The sequence below is a fragment of the Sphaeramia orbicularis genome, chromosome 22, assembly GCF_902148855.1.
Source record: "Sphaeramia orbicularis chromosome 22, fSphaOr1.1, whole genome shotgun sequence".
NCBI lineage: Eukaryota > Metazoa > Chordata > Actinopteri > Kurtiformes > Apogonidae > Sphaeramia > Sphaeramia orbicularis.
The window spans coordinates 20,163,015-20,181,724 of NC_043978.1; the positions used below are offsets into that span (position 1 = coordinate 20,163,015).

Genomic DNA, 18,710 nt, shown 5'->3' on the forward strand with positions numbered 1-18,710 from the left:
CCACAGGTGACTGATTTTTTTACAATTTTTGTGTTAGAGCATTTAATTAGTTGTAATCGGGGTATGAAGGCGATTTTAAGGAATATAATAAAAAATTCTCCAGAAAAACATGTCAGACCCCACCTTTAATGTGAAAAAAATAATATGACGTTATGCCTATAAATAATGGCAACTCCAATTTCTTCTCTTTGATTTATTGCAACGAACATTAAACTCTGACATCCTTCAATAACTACACGTCAATAACCTGAACAAACATGAACAACCCGAAATTTCTAAAGAAAAATACGTGTAATTTTAACAATGTTCTGCCTGTTTTGTGTCTTGGTAGACTTGATCTGTAACGCACATGTATAAATCATAAGATGAGGCATAATATTAATCAGATTTTTCTTATTATTTCTTATTTTACTTCAGAAATTTCATTTTTAGGTTATTCACATCTTTTTTGTTTGGATAGTTTGTAAAATGTAAATGATTTATAATTTAATCTTATTTTTTGCATATAAAAAATTTGGAGTTGTCATTATTTATAGGCTATTATGCTATTATTTGACTGGTCCGGCCCACTGGAGGTCAAATTGTGCTGAATGTGGCCCCTGAAAGAAAATGAGTTTGACACCCCTGACTTAAAGAAACTCACAGAAATGAAACGCTGTAGATAATAGAGGGAGATTAATAAACACATTTTCTCAAAGGTAGGTCAGCTGCTGTGACATTATGATACAGAGCAAGAAAAAGAAGCCTCAGAGTGATGAGGAGGTGGTCAAAAAATTGGTGAGTATAATAAAACTAACATTTTTATCAAAATTCTATATCTTTTCTGTGTTTTCTTGTCTTAACCTCATCTTTGACATTACTACTCTAACCACAGAACACAACAGGTTATGTTACAGTTTCAGCTAACCTCTTGAAACCCAAATATGAGATTAACTACATTACACTGTAGGATTCATGCACTTTGGACTTAATTCTGTTGTCCTTATCAGTAGAAGCTTTTTGAGCCAACTAGTGGTAGCGAAAGTACAATACAAATATCAAGTGTAACTAGATGAAATCCAATAAAATGGAAAGTATTTTCAAGTGTTATGGTCGAAGCTTGTTAATTTATGATTATAATAACAATTGCAGTTTGACGTTGCATACAAATTTGCCAACTTTTAGGAATAGTAATAAGTCAGGACACTGATCATTAGGTTCTGGTGTGAGGACAGTGGGACTGAAATAAATGCAAAGCTGTAGAAGTCATATAGAAAACTCTAGGGTGTTGCAGAGAATAGGCTCTCCAGGGAAATCTAGTGTGCAGTGTGTTACAGGGAACTGAACATGATTGTGCATCATTTCACTCAGGCCAGTAAGCATAAACAGATTGATCCATCAGATAAAAAAGCAACCGTAGTATGGAGAGTGAAGCAAGGAAGATAAATATGTAGATGTGTTGTGTTCCAGCATTGAAATAAACACTTTTTTCCTCATTACACACTGATGATACACCACTGTTATATAGTAAAATCCCATTCCCATTAGAGGAAATTTGTTCAGTGACACATTTTCACACTTATCAGGTCCTACTTATCCAAATGCATACAAAATAAAAGCCAGGGTCTAAGAAAGATATACATTTTTCAGTGCACTTTTCTCTTGCTCTGAATGTTTTTCTTAACAGTGTATGGTCAATGGCGTGTCCTATGAAAAAATTGCACACGAAGGGATCAACATTAGCTCCCTGGAGATCTTTTTCTCCGGTTTCCCCCGCATGGTTGGTCTTTCGTTCTTCCCCAGGCTCTGCCATCTTACTATAGTCGGCCAGAATATAAAACAGATTGAAGGACTTGAGTGTTGTCCTCTGCTCTGTGAACTCTGGGTAGTGGAATGCCATCTGACTGTAAGTCTGTCATTCCAATTTTTAATTTCACAATAATACCATTTTCATCTCAGTCCATAGCTGTAAGAACTGTATGAGATATTGACCCTGACATGTACAGATTAGGATTTTCTCTTTTCCATCTTTGTTGCAGAAAATATCTGGACTGGAAAATTGTCTTCAACTAGAGAAACTCTACCTGTATGACAATAAAATCACTGAAATAAACAATTTGGAAATGCAGATCAACCTGCAAGTCCTGTGGCTCAACAACAACTGCATAACTGAGATACAGGTTTTGGATCTACCCAGCTAATTATCTATCTGTATTTATTTTATCGCTATTATGTGATGTTTTACCCTTTGGCGTTATACAATTTAGATATATCTGTTCATATTATTTCTTTCTCAAAGTAGCAGACCAGTTATTAGTTTTCTGCTTTACATGGTTGTTCTGTCATTTAAGGGCTTGACCAGTCTTCAAAACCCTGAAGAACTAAATCTTTCTGAAAATGAAATCGAAAAGATTGGTAGGTTTTTATGATCCCTTTTCTTCTGCTTATACTGCTTATATGTGTGTGAATTGATTTATTCATTTTTCTTTTCTAAGTCTGATATAGGTTCAGTGTGCTTCTTGAATGAAAAAATAATCAAATGTTTTTTTCTCTTATTTAAGGGCAAAGCCTTGATCTTAATGTCAGTCTTCAGAATATTAATCTATCTGGAAACAAGATCAGATCCTTTAAGGTAAGATTAAAAGCAGAAATATGCTTTTCAGATTGATTCTTTAGAAGTTTTCCAACTTATTTGGAAAAAAACAACTCCTTTAAAATCCTTGGTCTGAAAAAAGGGCACTTCCAGATTCTTGTGAAATGTCAGGGTCTCGGCCAGTTCAGATACTCAATCATTTTTTCAATTGACAATTTTACAAAACCTTCAAGACATATTAAGCCACATAATTTCATTTTTTTCATTCCAGTTTCAATGCTATACATTCATATTACATCTATTTAAAAAATAACTCTTAAAGAGTTTTTGATGTCCGGGTTTAATGCTTGTTAGGCCGTTATATATTGGAGATGACATTTGCACTGAGCCTTTGTCTTGTTCAAGGTCATACCCACAGGAAACACAAAAACTTATGTGGTTCAAGCTTTGATCGAAGTTAACATCTCAAATAATATTCTTGAAATCCACCTTTTGTCCCACCCTAGGTGGCTTTATAGAAGCTATTATTTTCATTCATTGCCTAGTATATTGCAGGGGCTACAGAATCAAAGATGGGTGTTTCTCAGTCCATCAAAGTGCCTATGCTTTTGTCATGACAATGTGACATTTCTTTGTTGTTGATGTTTAGTTTTTTTGCTTTTCATCACTTGTGAAGTAGGAGTGGGAAGAAAGGAATGGCAAGTTCCAAAGGAAGTATCTTGGCTATTATGGCATGTGTCTAGCATTTACACTTCACTTTCAGAACATGATCAAAGAAACAGAGTCTTCAGAGAGTAGCTTCAACATTACACATAATTTTTTTTTTCTTATTTCTCTTATAAAAGTTACCCTATGAATCAGACTGGTGTTCACAGTTTCGATCCTACCACTTTACTCTTTCTATTTACTGGTAATTCAGTAATTAGTGGAGAATGTTTTTGGCTTTTTTTTTTTTTTTTAATATTTTATTTATTGAGCATCAATGTTACATGGTGCATATCTGCACATGGCACATAGTGTTCACATAACAATCATAGAAGTTCCTTCAAACAATGCTCTCTCTTTTTTTTTTCTTTTTTTTTCTTCTCATAATACACCCCCATTAATCTAAATTGCCCGTAGGTGTGAATGTGAGAGTGATTGTTTGTCTCTGTATGTCAGCCCTGTGATGAACTGGCGACATGTCCAGGGTGTACCCCGCCTTCGCCCATAAGTAGCTGGGATAGGCTCCAGTACCCCTGTGACCCTAGTGAGGATAAAGTGGGTGCAGATAATGAATGAATGACTGAATTCACCCCCCACCCCCACTCCCCCAAGAACATACAGGGCAACAATCCACAAAAAGAAAAAAAAAATAATAATAAAAACAAAGCATATACATATACATAGGTTCACCACTGTCATAGCCATGCGGTATACGTTATGATTTACAAGTGCAAATGCAAGAGGGCCGTTAAGTAGGTACTTTTGGCATCTTTTTGATCAAGTACATAAATATGCCATATCAATACATATGTTGAATTCCCAACAAAGCAAATACATTGATGTGAAGATTAAAAGAAACTGTGTCGTCTTTTGTTGTAACAGGAGCTGACCATGCTCACCCACTTACCCAATCTGAGAGTCAGCACTGCAGGACCACACATCAACCCCAAATCCAGTTTGTCTGCTCTGCAACTATGCTACACATATTCTTTATCACATGCCAGGTCTCCAGTACCTCGATACCTATGAGGTCTCGGGAACGAAAGTCAAGGAAGTAGCCGAGGTGCTGAAAAGTAACATTAACTGAGTTCACCTGAGTTCATATAACAATCATCATTCATTGTCTTGAGTATATTGTGCATCCATGCATTGTGTTTGACCTGCTGCAGTGTTTATCCTGCTTATCCTGCTGTTAATTCTGTGTTTTTCTAGGCCATTGTAGTGAAGAAAATATACTACAACATGCGTGTGCGCACTGCTCAGAGAGACCTTGCAGAAATCAAGTTAAGCTTGACAGAGAAGAAGAAAATACTGTTACCTGAAGAATCCATCAGAACAATCAACTATACCCTGAAAAATGTGCTATAGAAATATGTTATAGTGGATTTTAGCAGCTGTAATAAGACATGTATTATTATTGTCAGTGTTATTTTGCCATTGTTTACAGCAGCTGATTCTGTGCTCATTTAGGTTCATAGGATTGAACTTTTGTTTTTTTGTACATGTTCCTAGCTTGAACGCGACCTCTCCAATGTGCAAGTTGGCCGTAAGAAGTCCGCCTGCACAAAGGATGATGGACCACCTCATCTGGTGGAGGGTTTGACTGACAGAGATGACCAAACCACTGGCCTCAATCTTGATCCTAATATGGAACAAAAAATACTCAACAAGATGGATGCTCTGAGGGAGAGACTGGCGGTGTGGACCAAGAGGACTGATGAGTCAGTTTGTGTATTTAAATACAGAGAAATGTTCTAGCTTCAGGAATTTGGATTTCAAACCATGCAGAACTGTGTTTTTTTCGTAAATCAATCAATAGGAAATGATTAATAATTACTTTACTATCTAGGATTGAAGCCTTGCATAAAAAGGAAGTAGCTCAGGTCGACAACAGTTATGGATTATACTGTCCAGTTTCTCCTGATGGGGCTAGAAAGTCTTGGAAATATTCGTTTAGAAGAAGGCTGCTCCACAGACTCTTGGTAATTAGTTTCCCTTTTTATTGTAGCCACATCTATCGAGACTGTGAGAGAGTATAAATCGCTGACACACCTCACTCAACTCACAGTTTTTATTTCATTTGTAAAACAGGTTTACTCTCTGTTGTGACCTTCTTCTTTCCCGCTTCTCTCATTCGGACTACAAGGCTCATGGCATTACTGGTATTAAGACCAATAGAGTCATTCGTATTCAAAACAGTGCTTTGAGGCTTCGATTCGAGGAAAAGCTCCATGCACTGATCATGGGGGATGAATCTGGAATCGTTGCACAGTAAGTTCAATTTAACTGTCCTCAGTGTCCTAACAGAACCATCTGATGTCAGTTATTGTGTTTCTAATCTGCTTGTGTTTTAAATAGGAATTACAGACGACGGCTGGAGTACTTGTTTTTTGTTCCTGACCCTGAAAAGAACTCTGAAAAGGAAGAAATTTTGGACATTGCTTTAAAACAGCAAAACAATATGAGGTAAATTGTAGAGGGCTTTCTTTAAAGCAAGGGTATCAAACATATGACCCAGAGGCTAAAACTGGCCCCCAAAAGGATCCAATCCAGTCTGTGGGATGAATTTGTGAAATGTAAAAATTACTTTGAAGATATTAACAATCAAGGCTGTCGAAATCGTTTTAGTTCAGGGGTCAATACATACAGACCAATTTGATCTTGAGTAAAATACTATCATAGTAACCTAGAAATAATGAACACTTCCAAAATTTTCTTTTTGTTTTAGTGTAAAAAAGTAAAATTACATTACATTTTTTACAAATCATCCTTTCACAAAAATTTGAAGAACCTGAAATCTTGTTTAAAAAATTTGTGTAATTTTAATATTATTCTGCTTGTTACTAAATGTGTTGTGTCTATGTAGATCCACAGTGATCTGTAAGTTGTACATGTGAAAGTGACAAGTGAGACATAATATTGTTAAAATTGCACTTATTTTTCTGAAGAAATTTTAGGTTGTTCGTGTTATTCACCTTTTTTTAAAGGATAGTTTGTAAATGTAAACACTTCATTCATGTAATTTTACTTTTCTTTCTTTTATTTCACTCTGAAACATAAAGAACATTTTGGAATTGGCATTGTTTATAAATTATTATGTTATTATTTTACTGGTCGTGCCTACCTCAGATCATATTGGGCTGAATGTGGAACCTGAACTAAATGAGTTTGACACCCCTGCTTTAAAGACTCCTCATATCATCTATGCCATCACTCAGAATATTTTCACCTCAGAAATGAATGCACTTGCGTGAACATTTACTGCTGCAAACCACATTAATTCATTTTTTTCCCCAGTGTTTTCGTTTCATTGTCAAAATAATGCTGACTTATTCCATATTGACCTTAAACTAGGCCTTGGGAAGAGAGGGTGCTATTCCTTTGTCTAATAGCCTGAGTGTGATTGATCAGCCCAGAGTCGAGTATTCACTCCTCAAGGCCGGCAAAGGAGGCCACAGGCAAAGTATAGACAGATCACCCTTCAGACAAGGTGAGATTTTAGACAGTATTATATCCTTTCATTCTCTTTGCCTTTGATTTTTTTCCCCCCTCACAAAAATAACAAAATGCTATCCTTTTTATCCTCGTAGGTCAAGTTATTATTTCCAAAGTGTACGTGGGAAACAGCATGCCTATCCAAGAGGGCGAACCTGTGGACAGGAACCGCTATCCCACTGTCTTTTCTGTGTATCGCAATATAGGCGCTAAACACAGAAATCCAGTGAATGATGGTATGCTGCAATTCAAAGGAATGAAAATAACCACTTTTGTCCTTTATTGTGGCACAACAATATTTAATCTTTGTGTGTTTTCATTTAGAGAGACCTCACTCTGCCAAAGCACACAGTGGACCGGAGTGCAGTCTTCGACAAAGACAGTGGTTTATGTTTGACAATGAGCTCGTCTTGCCGGAGTACGTTGTGTTTTTTTGAATACATTGTGGAGGTAATTCATTCATAGGGTCATAGGATATAGTTCTATAAGTATAACACTCTACAAATCCTTGGACTAAAAAGGTTTGCTTTTCTTTAAACCTTTGTATGCTCTGTTATTAGGACCAAGGGAAAACTACACAGTCGGTGTGTAGCGCAGGAAGAGATGATACTTCTTCCAACGATATTATCTTGGACAAAGATGTCCTCAACATGGAACCTGTGTTGAAACCACAGCCCCAATTGTTGAACTTGAATGATAAAATCTTGCTTCAGGTTGCTCAGGCCAATGTTCTAAGTCAGATAACAGTAAGTATTGTGTCTCCTTCAAATGCATGTTAATCTGATGCTGTTTCATAACTTGAATGCCCGCATATTAAATCCCCAGATACTCAACCTCCATGGAAACAGACTGAACAAGCTAAAGGACATTTCTCGTCTAATGGCTCTGAGGCATCTTACCATCAGCTTCAATGACGTCACACCCCTGGATGACATTGGTCACATGGTAAGAGGGACATGGGGAAAATGAAGTGGCATTCTCTAATGAATAATTTCTTTAATTTGGAGTTTTATGTGGAAACAGAAGGCAGCAGCACTTACTAAATTACTTACCATAACTCTTGGACCAAATAGTGTGAGGGGGGTCAGAGGGTCCGATCCCTCCTTGAACTCTACATCGGCAACAACCAGATTTCCACATCACGAGATATATATATTATCTGAAGGTGAGCATTTCATTCATTCATTCATTCAAGCTTTATTAAGGACACAAAAACTAGGTCCATAGGATAAGATAAAAACATACACAATAAAAAAGAAAAGAAATAGCATAAATCCATATGTTACTTACACATAAAGGCTTGATTGCCAGTGAGACCACATTTTAGATGTAAACCTTACAGAACTAATCTTGGGGCAGACCAGGGCTTGTACAATTGAATTAGATAATTGTATAACTCTGCACATGAATGAATAAATAAAATGCCATATTGCAGCCACATAGCATCGAACACTACAACCCACAAACATCTGACTGGCACTATAATGTCTTGGAACCCTCAGCAGTATCCTCATCGAGTCATTATAAGCAACCACTAGTTTGTGCATGGATCTCTTTCTGTAGCTGCGCCACAAGTGCGCAGTATCTAGAGGAGAGCAGAAGGTTCTGAAAATTGCAGTTTTTACATTAGCAGAACACATATGGAACCTACGTTAACTTAGATTTGAAATTATTTGAGATTTTTCCCTCCATGTTTATGATACTGTCACTTCTTTTCAGGGGTTATCAAACCTCATCATTCTGGATTTGTATGGGAATCCATTGGTTGAGCGACTGGAAAACTATCGGATATATGTGGTGTTTCATCTATCCTCCCTGAAAGCTCTGGATGGGGTTGCGGTGGTGTGTATCAGCAACAGTGAACAAATTGAACAAATCAGCTTGGTCTAACAGAACAGTAATCATAACATAATAATAATGATAACTGAACCCAATGTGTTCTATTTGGGTTGTATTCGTCAGGAGGGAAATGAGTGTAAAGATGCAAAGGACATGTTTGAGGGAAGATTAACAGTGGACATGGTAGCTGAGAAGCTGGGCCACTCTAACCCCACAGATTTATCGTATCTAAACCTGCAGTCCTGCTCAATCAGGTGAGTTTAAAAACGCTCAAAACAACAGCACAGTAAAAAATATAACTGATATGAAACTATACAGTCGCAGAAAAAAATATTAGACCATCAAAAGTCATCAGAAACAATGATTCTGCAATCAAGTACTAACTCCTGTGTGTATCATGTGACTAAAACAGTAAACACTAAAATTATTGATGTAAGAACTTAGGTGATTTTGGTTATTATCAAGAAAACATGGAAAATGGCTAGATATCAGCTCTTAAATAACACTCTTATGAGCTATTTTTGTTGTTATCATTATATTTGTCCAAACAAATGTACCTTTAGTTGTACCAGGCATTAAAATGAACAAGGAATTGAAGAAAACAAGGTGGTCTAATAATTTTTTCCACGACTGTATATACTAATTTTGAAAGGTATTTTTTGTCATTTCTTCCTTACAGGAGGGTTGATCTGACTCCAGCTGAACTGTTCTGTAACCTACGCAGTGTCAACTTGGACCACAACAACCTCACCTCCTTCTCAGGCCTCATTTACCTGCCAAATGTTAAAGTACAAAGGACACTAAATATGAAATGTGTACAGACAGGCTACAAAATGGATATTTTTTATATACTAAAAGTTTAATTTCCAATGTCACCGACAGCATCTGTGCTTGAACTACAATCAAATCGAGTCCATCCTGCCGAAACGGAAAACTCGAGCTCATCTGACAGACAGATACTGCACAATAAAGTCCGCTCCAGTGGCTATGGGCAGCAGGGCCAATCCAAAGGCAACAGGTAATACGGCAATGCTTTTTCAGTTATTTACATGAATGAATGGTCATATTGATGCTGTGGAATAAAACTGTAAAATACACAGAGTAGCCGCAGAGTAAGAGAAGTAGAATCACGTCTGAATCTGAATAGCAGCTGGTAATTATAGTGATCATGTATTTAACCCTCCTACCTGTCTGAAATGCCTATCATCTGGCAAAGCTCCTTTCAGAGAGGAGATTTTCTACAGCCATAAATACAGTAGTGGGGGCAGAATTTGGCTCAAACCATTTAGATAGATAGATAATAGATGTACTTAATTGATCCCAAACTGGGAAATTACAGTGCAGCAGCAGCATGGCACACAGTGGAAAAAAAACTGAAAAATAGAGCACAAGACCAAGCACACTATACAGAATAAATTAGAAGTGTAAAAACAGACCTGGATAAAAAAATACAACAACTGGTTAATTAAACTGTAAGGTACAAAAATAAGCTGTAACGTGCAAAATAAACTGTAATGTTCAGTATGATGAAGGTGTAAAATGCATTGAAGGTACAGTTTGCTGAAATCTAATCACACGGTTTTTGCACAGGGACACACCTCACATATAAACTTTAAAAATCATTTTACCTGTTTATTTTTTGGTTTTGAGGGTCTTCGACAATTTTCTGGCATAAATGTCTCCATTCTTCTTTATAAAAACAACTGAATAAAACCGAAAACAGAAATGTCATATTTTATCATCAATTCCACATCATTTTCTAATGTTGGAGATTTGGCTCTTGATGATAATCTCATTTCATTCATTAGCAGCAATTTTTATTTCTATTTAAGTTATAAAATTTGTGAATTTAGTCATAGTGGTATTTATGTTATTTGTATTAAATCTGCCCTGGCTATTTTTTTTGTTTACATAGCCTGTAATGCAAACAGAAATACAGTTTTTATTTAAGTGTTTCAGGGTTTGATGCTAAGTACTATCTCTTCCTCTTTATTAGTTGAATGTGCATAAATATATTATTATTAGTAAACCTAAGAAGCTGCAAAAAAACCAAAAAGACAATTTAATCATTCCTCTCCGCTATTTGTCGAACAATTGACTATCAGTCAAAATGGATTTAGTATGACAGTCTGACGCTTCGAAGCCTGACGTATCAACTGAACTTGTGGCCTGTAGCCATTAGGGGGCAGCACTGACCAGTCAATACATAAACTTTATTTGGATTGATTTGTCTGTAAAAAAAAAAAAAAATCTACCAGCTCTGTCATAAATCCTCACTGTATGTACTATATACATGTTTCAAGACATGTATAAAATTTTTATAAAATTTTGTCAATATTTGTACTCACTTCATATATTATTACAGACATAATTTGAGTATTAAAATGTTTATTTATGATTATGTAACACTGTGATAGATGGAACGATCCTCAGTGTCTTTTCTTATGGAGAAACCAATCCTTTCATAATGCCGTTATAGATAGGCCTTTGTCTGCTCTGTCTGTGATTGCCTTTATGTAGTCCACACCTGTGAGGTCTGACAAGTTAAATGAGGCAGCAGGAGGCACAAAGAGATGTGCTTTTAATCACAGAAGTCACAAACTGTTATTCTGTGCTGGTGTTTAAGGGATGCTGGGCCCATTGGCAGTCTGGAACCACTGATGGGGAGCCTGGAGGTGCTGCATTTGAGTCACAATGGCATCTCCAATATGGCCAATCTGCAGCTCAGCAGGCTAACAAATCTTAAGGCACTCTTCCTTCAAGGTATGTATGGTTGACGCACCACCCCTCCTTCACAAAGCCTGTTAAAAATGCAGTGTATAGAACCTGTGAAAAGGCAAGTGCTGAGGCCAAGTCTCCGATAGACCTCCCATAGACCAAGGCCACGTGGGAGATGAGACTTCAAGAAAAGACTAACTGGCGTTCTTTTCAACAGCTTTCGATGGCTTTTGATTGAGTTTTGCTTTGTGTGTCTGATTTGTCCCACAAAGCTGACCCTACGAGTCCTGCCTCTGTTTACTTTGAAGCCTCTCAAAACAGTCTTTTATGCCTCGACTAGAAAACAAATTCCATGAAAATATTTATACAGCACGACAACACTGCCTTTTTAAAAATTATTATTTGAAGTTGGGCACCTGTTTGGCTGTGTGTCTGGAGATATTTAACTGCTTAGAGTTTTATCACAGACTGGCTGTATTGTTGGAAACATCTTATCGTTACTATATATCCTTTCTTTAGGTAACGAAATCACCCAGGTAGAGGGCCTGGAGGGACTTCATCAGCTAAGGGAGCTTGTGTTAGACAAGAACTGGATCAAAACCTTTGCAGAGAACTCTTTCATAGCTCAGACTGTTCTGTTAGAACTGCGCCTAACTGAGAATAGGATCAGGGAGCTCAACCACCTTGATCCTCCGATTGAGCTCCGCAAGCTCTTCCTTGGCACGAACAAGCTGCAGGTATTCTTCAGTTCAGTTTCAATTTATTTTAAATATGCAACAAAACAAACAAAATAATCCTACCTTAGTGCGTAGAAATAAAACTGATTTCAAGAAAACATGAAAACTTATACATGTGCATGAAAATAACATATAAAGACTTTATTCATATAATCAAAAAGGAAGAGGAAGTGTAATTTATTTATTCCCACCCCTTCTCCACACAACAGTCTATCATTTAACTTTCATTAGCATAAGGCTATATGAAAAATCAGTTCCCTCGGATCTTTTTGTAAATTGTTAACCCCAGTTGTCATTTTTACAAAATACACATACATACATACCTACACACCTATATTGACTTACAAAATATAAACAAATATATGGATACACAATTGAAGGCAACACAAAATAAACAAACAACAAAATAAATAATTAAGTACAGTGAACAAAAACAGCAATCAAAAACAAACTGACAAATGAACAAACTATTCTGCTAAGGCATCACGGTTCTATTTGTGTATATATTTATACCATATATGTTTATTGTTAATGCCTGAATGACACACATGGATTTCTGATTTCTTGAGGTGACCACCAAAGTCACAGTACAACCAACTTTTAATGACCGGTTTATATGCAAAGTGAGTCACTTATTTAAGAATGTATTTTATTCAGATTGCAGCACTATTACTTTTTTCCACATTTACGAAGTAAGACATGAAGTATAGTAATCATAAGTCATTACAACCCCACTGTGGCATGCGAGGGGTAGCATTAAGGAGAATCGGGTTTGATTGAAGGTCAGCGCTGTATGTATGAAAAACGAGGGGAACAATCAGTATAACGTGTAATCAGCCTCTCAGTCTGCATCTCCTTCTCACCAAGGGCAAGTGATTTGCACTTTTGCCGCCCGTTGCCCTTCCCCTTCACTTCCTAAATGTTTTCATGTATTCAATTAAGACATAAAATACAGCAATCATCCCAGCACAGCGGTTCTCACAGTGGGGGCATCGTTGAATCAAAGCCAAGACGAACCATAAACCTGGGAATGAGAGAAACATCCCCATGCCTGTTGCGTGCCCAACCTCTCATGAGATTTATGAGAGCTCACATATGTAATCTCTCCCATCAGCTGCTTCTGCCCTCCAAACACTAAAATTATGAAAGGTTCAGCCCTGATGCATATGTTACCAATGTGTCATGGGTCATAGGCACTGGGGAAAAATAAAACAAGGGTAGGGAGTAACAAAAAAACCCCAGTGATCTTAAGAATATTTCTTTCTCCAACACGTGTTATTGAAGTTAATGAAAAGAAAAAGGCTACAAATAACAATGAGAAAATAAAATGTCAACTAAAACAAAGAAAAAATGAAAGAAAATGAAAACTAAATAAAAACTTAAGTCAGTTTTGTTTTCATTTTCCCTCCGTATTAATATTTTTTTGGTGCACAACAAAAAATGTTTCTGGATTATTAAAAGCACTTTATTTGCACTATTGGCCTACACAGACTTTAATGGGCAACAAACAGAAAGCCTTATCTAAAATATGACGAGTATGAATAAAAATAAATTATAATGATTTAGAACAAAGATGACACAGAAAAATAAAATGTCTTTACACCATTTATGACATTTAATATAGGTTTTGTAAAGCATACAGTATTTCCTGTCATACATTGTTTCATCTTATGTTTTTAAGCTTCCATGAATCCATAAATCAGCTTTTCTCATGACACCTGAAATACTAGCAATACAAAAAAAATTGACAGAAATTGAACACTAGTCAATTCCTCTAAATAAAAATACAAACAAAACTACATATTCACACATAAATCTAACTAGAACTAAAATGAAATCAAACTTATTCCACTAAATAGAAAATCATAATAATGAAAATGTCAAACGTGTATTAACTCTGTTCTCTGTATTTTAAGGACATCAAAGAGCTTGATAAACTAAAGGGACTCCCTTCACTGACTGAGCTTTCTATTGTTGGCAATGCTGTAAGTATTAAGTATTATATTTGTGCTTTAAACATAACAGCAGTAGGATTGGCTGTACATAGACATCTTCTACTCCTTTTATAGCCCTTATGAACTATTTTAGCCACAAATTATCGAATGACTTTACAGACTCACTATCTCACTTTCACAATCCGAAACACAAACACAGCGTAACTGTGGTTCCAAATTAAGCGATTACAAGATGGGCCGTCTGCTGCGCATAACACTGGCCAGCATCAGAGACAAATCCGTTGACCAAATGGCAGAACACTATTGGCCGGGTTACACCACCCATCTGGAGCTTATGGATCAGGCCTGAACAGAGCCTGTAGCCCAGGGCCTCCCTCTCATCCACAGCCCCAACGTGCAGCTGTGGTAGCCTCTTTACTGCTTGACCCCATCCCCCTTCTCTTCCCATAGGGGGTTTTGTACTGTGCCAGGGGGCAGGGGCCAACAGCTACCCTTGAGACAATACCTCCTGCTGTTGACCACTTGAGATCGCTGCTTCACCCATGTATTCCAGCCAAAATCAGTCCCCTCTGCTGCACTGGGCATCCATTGGCACACACTAAGTTTTTCACAGCAGCAGTGTCATGCAGGAACATGCAGTTCTGGACAGGCTGGATTTGGACCCTGGCCACAGGGTGAGCTCAGCTGGGATGGGAGATATCTGCTGCTGTCCACTGGGTCACTGGAATAGATGTAGACAGCAATACGACCATGTTTATCCCAGGACTGGGTTTATTCAGGCTCCAAAATTTAAATTGCCGTGTTGGATCACCATAATTTTAGTGTTTTTATCAAACAAGTGCTTTTGTCCTTTTCCAGGTGGCTTGCAATCCTCTCCACAGACCAGCAATGGTTCTCCGTCTTTCCTGGTTACAGGTTCTAGATGGAGTGAGGACACCTCAGACCAAGGCTGGTCTCTGTGGTGTAGATGATGCAGTGAGAACACACAGCACACAACATGAAACCCACTGTATTTCATTAAGGACAAACCCACAAAAGAATACAAGGTTTTTTGGGGACATGGTTATGAGGCCCTCATAATCAAAATACTGTAGGAAGTAGAAAAGAAGCAAAATGACAAGAATTAAACAGCAGCCACCAAAAAAGGGAAATGCCTGGATCAGACTCTTTCAATCTGAGTGATTTTATGTCCATGTAATAAGAGACAGGGACCATAATTCTCCCACATACATTACACATACAAGTGTGAGTGTTATGCCCCCTCTTACAGATTATTACTTGTTTATTAAAAGCAGTACTGCTGATCAGTGTGATTTGGATTAACGGTATGTATGCTCTAAACTGTGACCTTCAAATTAAAGCAATACCGGATTAATATTCATAATCTGTAGAGAAATGGACTGTCGTGTTTATGATATAGTAAAGAGAACTGACTTGTCATTGACCTTCTGTACCTTATGCAATTTCAGACAAGAAGCACAAACAAAGTACAGAGTAATGCTACTCGCAGTGGCCAAACTGAGATTACCCTCAGACAAAGTCGGAGAACAGGAAACACCCTGCCAACCACGGGCCTCCTCTCTGAAGGGAACAGAGTCGGTATGATGTATTCCAGCCAGGAGCCAGACAGCAGGTTGGTTTTGGTTTTCAATTTGTCAGATCTCTTTTAAAATTATACACTAAACTGAATTTTCTAATGCTTGTTGTTTCCAGATTTCCAAATGGTGGGAAACCACCACCCATGTAGCAGCAAAAACAGGTGGTGGATTCACAGACACACTGATGACTGTATCAAGTCCAAACATAAATGCATGACTGTGGCATCGTTATATTCCATATTTTGAGCATGCAGGACACTAATGTTCTATATGACATTTTTACACTTTTTCGTTGTATGATCTTGTATGTCTAACTCATTACTTTAGACATATAGTAAAAAAAAAAAAAAAAAAGATGTAAACTTGATTTTTTTGTGTGTTTTTTTTTAACCGGGAAATCATCTTTGCAGTTCATTGAATTTTAGTTTAAACTAAAAGAGCTTAAAGGTTTTAGAAAATTAGGCATGTCTTGCCTTCGTTTCAACAGCATTTTTAATGACAGTGATTTAATTCTTTTTCACATATTTGGATCACTAACCACGGTAATCTGAGGATGAGAGGTTTTAGTGTCATTTCTACTGCTTTCCCAACTTTGGCTCCGAGCAAGTGAAAAAATACCCACAGATGTAAGGGCGTGTGAGGCTGGCATGTTGCGTCGATTGGGTCAAATGGATCCCCAACAAGTGGATAATCCAGCTTTAGCACACCTCTCTGTGGACAATAATCTGCAGTCAGTCAGATAAAGATGTAATCTTGAATGAGGTCCAAATGGATTTTAGAGATTGTCAGTTTCATCATGTTAGCCTCTTTCTGAAAAACCTACAGTTTTCTCTCTAACAGGCAAATCTCATGCGGTGTAACTGGAAGTGAACCAGTCACCAAATGACATGTATGTTATTCCAGAGGAATGCTAGATTATAAACCTCCTTGTTTTACTAGTTTCAGTTCATTCTAATAGTCCTGTGGTCGTCAAGCTTTTTTTTTTTTTTTATATTTCTAAATCAAGTATATGCCTTTTGCAAATGCAACGGTACTAAAAGCTAAAACATTTCACCAGAAAACTTTAAAACCCTTAATGGTTTCCACTGTATCACACTAGAATGTATTAAACCTGAGCTGCCTTTTATGCATCAACAATGCCAACCTGACCACTAGGTGTCCTTAAAGCTCCATTACCTCCCCCTTGATCACTCTGCTAATAAGTGCTCAATGAATTTACCTCTAGCCCTGTTACTCATAATTTGTCAGTTAAAGGAGGGCAATGTGTGTGTTTAACATTTGCGTTTTCTGCCCGTGTAGCCTTTGTAGAGCATGAGAGGCAGCAGCCAGTTGTAGGCAGCAGAAGTGAAAAGCTCTCCCCAAACAAGCTCCTCTAATGCATGTACTTAACTTCACTTAATTTGTGTTAATTCCCAGCATTACGCACAGCTAATGACTGTGCTAGTGAGTGCACTGTCATTACCTTCCTGTGCCTGACATCAAATGGCAGCTGATGGGCTCGAACTAAAAAAAACCCCAGAAACTAATGCACAGATTTGGATGCTCAGTGAGAGCGCTCTAATGCATTAGGTATTGCAAAGGATAATTGCGTCTTATATTTGTATACTGTGCATTATGGATATATATCAGTGTTTAATGAAATTGTATTTCTGTGTCAGTGTAGGCACATAGTACATATACCAGTTCATACAGAATGTTTCTTTTTTTAACATTAAAATGGAATTTGCATAAAGATTGTGAATAATTCATCAAGTCTGAGAGAAGGCAGTTGCAGTGCTCTCTCTCTCTATTTCCTCGCTTCTTCATGTGAGTCGACCACATGGTTTGTAGCTGGTTTAATGGGATGGAATGTGACAGGTTATGTTTTCATCTGCCTGATATGGAGCCAGGCTCTGGAGGGAGGGAACAAGAAAGAGAAAAAGATACAAGGCGGAGAGGCAAAGTGAGTTATAGCTGTAGTCTGGATTTTCAGGATTAGATGTGTTTGTGTGAATCAGTTATGTACCAACACACAAACAAAGACACACACACACACACATAGAAAAACACATGCTCTGTATGGGGCCATTACTGCTGGTCCACTAACTGCCTACATTTGCTGTGTCTGTGCATTCAGAGCACCATTAGTCCAAGACTCTGTGAATAATTGCTGAATGGACCATGTTTTCACTGCTATCTACTCAGGTTCCAGTGTTGGGGGTTGATGTAGTAAACGAAGTGAGAGGGATGAGGACAGTGATTGATGTTTGACACTGGTCAAAAAGACAATACTGTGTCTTGTACAATGCGTATAATGAATAAACTTTTTTACATTTCACATTGTCCACCTTTACAAACTACAGAAATGTTCTGGTGGGTGTTTGTATTACTTTGATATCTCTTGAAATTGTTATAAAATGAAATGTTTCTTCAAATCATTTCAGCTGCTGATGGCAACCAACTGCAAGGCATCATCAATTATTTTGTTTTCCAAAGGTACATATTATGTCCCAAGTTCATTTTTCCTCCCCACAAATACATCCTCTATAGAAAACCAATCTTGCCATATTGCCTCTCTTGAAATCTGCCATTGAGTTATTGTTACTGCTTGTCATTTTCCTGTAATTTGTTTCCTGTGAAGCTCACTGGAATAAAGAGGGAATGGAGAGAGAGGAATAAAAGAGTGACAATTAGAATGAAAGGGTAAAATGCTTTTATTTTGTGTAAACATTTTGGTGAGAGCACGCCTCGCAGAAGCAATAAATCTTAACTGCTATTCATTTCTCGACTTGCGTGTGATTTATCACATTATTGAACTTGTGTGTCATTTATCACATCATTTCAATCATACAAAGTGTGTTGCCTTACAGAAACAACAAAGACAATAACAAAACAAAATAACCCATTCTCTTGTAAATTTATCCAGAGTCAATTTTCAAAGCGCTGTCAGATGGTCTGCCTTTTGTAAATCGACCAATTTGGCATCAGCCTTTTTATTTCAACAATATTTGCATTTGTGTTATTCCTTTAATGAGTCTGAAGACTTAGTTCAAGTAGATACAGTATTTTTTTTCTCGGGCAGCTGCGACAAAAATGGAGCAATGATTTTAAA

General features: G+C 37.3%; 1 protein-coding gene and 1 long non-coding RNA gene across 2 annotated transcripts; both read left to right on the forward strand.

Moving 5' to 3' along the window:
• The first annotated feature begins 720 nt into the window (after positions 1–720).
• On the forward strand, positions 721–15,148 carry lrrc9 (leucine rich repeat containing 9). The gene is given in 31 exon segments (XM_030125955.1): positions 721–777; positions 1,667–1,885; positions 2,019–2,159; positions 2,331–2,394; positions 2,541–2,611; positions 4,160–4,191; positions 4,193–4,340; positions 4,490–4,636; positions 4,790–4,998; positions 5,127–5,163; positions 5,165–5,259; positions 5,369–5,548; positions 5,636–5,715; positions 5,718–5,743; positions 6,632–6,767; positions 6,868–7,008; positions 7,097–7,200; positions 7,202–7,222; positions 7,333–7,518; positions 7,598–7,709; positions 7,903–7,937; positions 8,492–8,614; positions 8,735–8,865; positions 9,291–9,399; positions 9,494–9,557; positions 9,560–9,629; positions 11,238–11,374; positions 11,849–12,066; positions 13,983–14,051; positions 14,880–14,996; positions 15,116–15,148. Coding segments are annotated over 31 exon segments (3,312 nt in total).
• Positions 15,149–15,564: 416 nt separating this feature from the next.
• Positions 15,565–18,146, forward strand: LOC115413759 (uncharacterized). The gene is made up of 2 exons (XR_003934511.1): positions 15,565–15,654; positions 15,735–18,146. It is a non-coding gene; the product is annotated as an uncharacterized LOC115413759 (long non-coding RNA).
• The last annotated feature ends 564 nt before the right edge of the window (positions 18,147–18,710 follow it).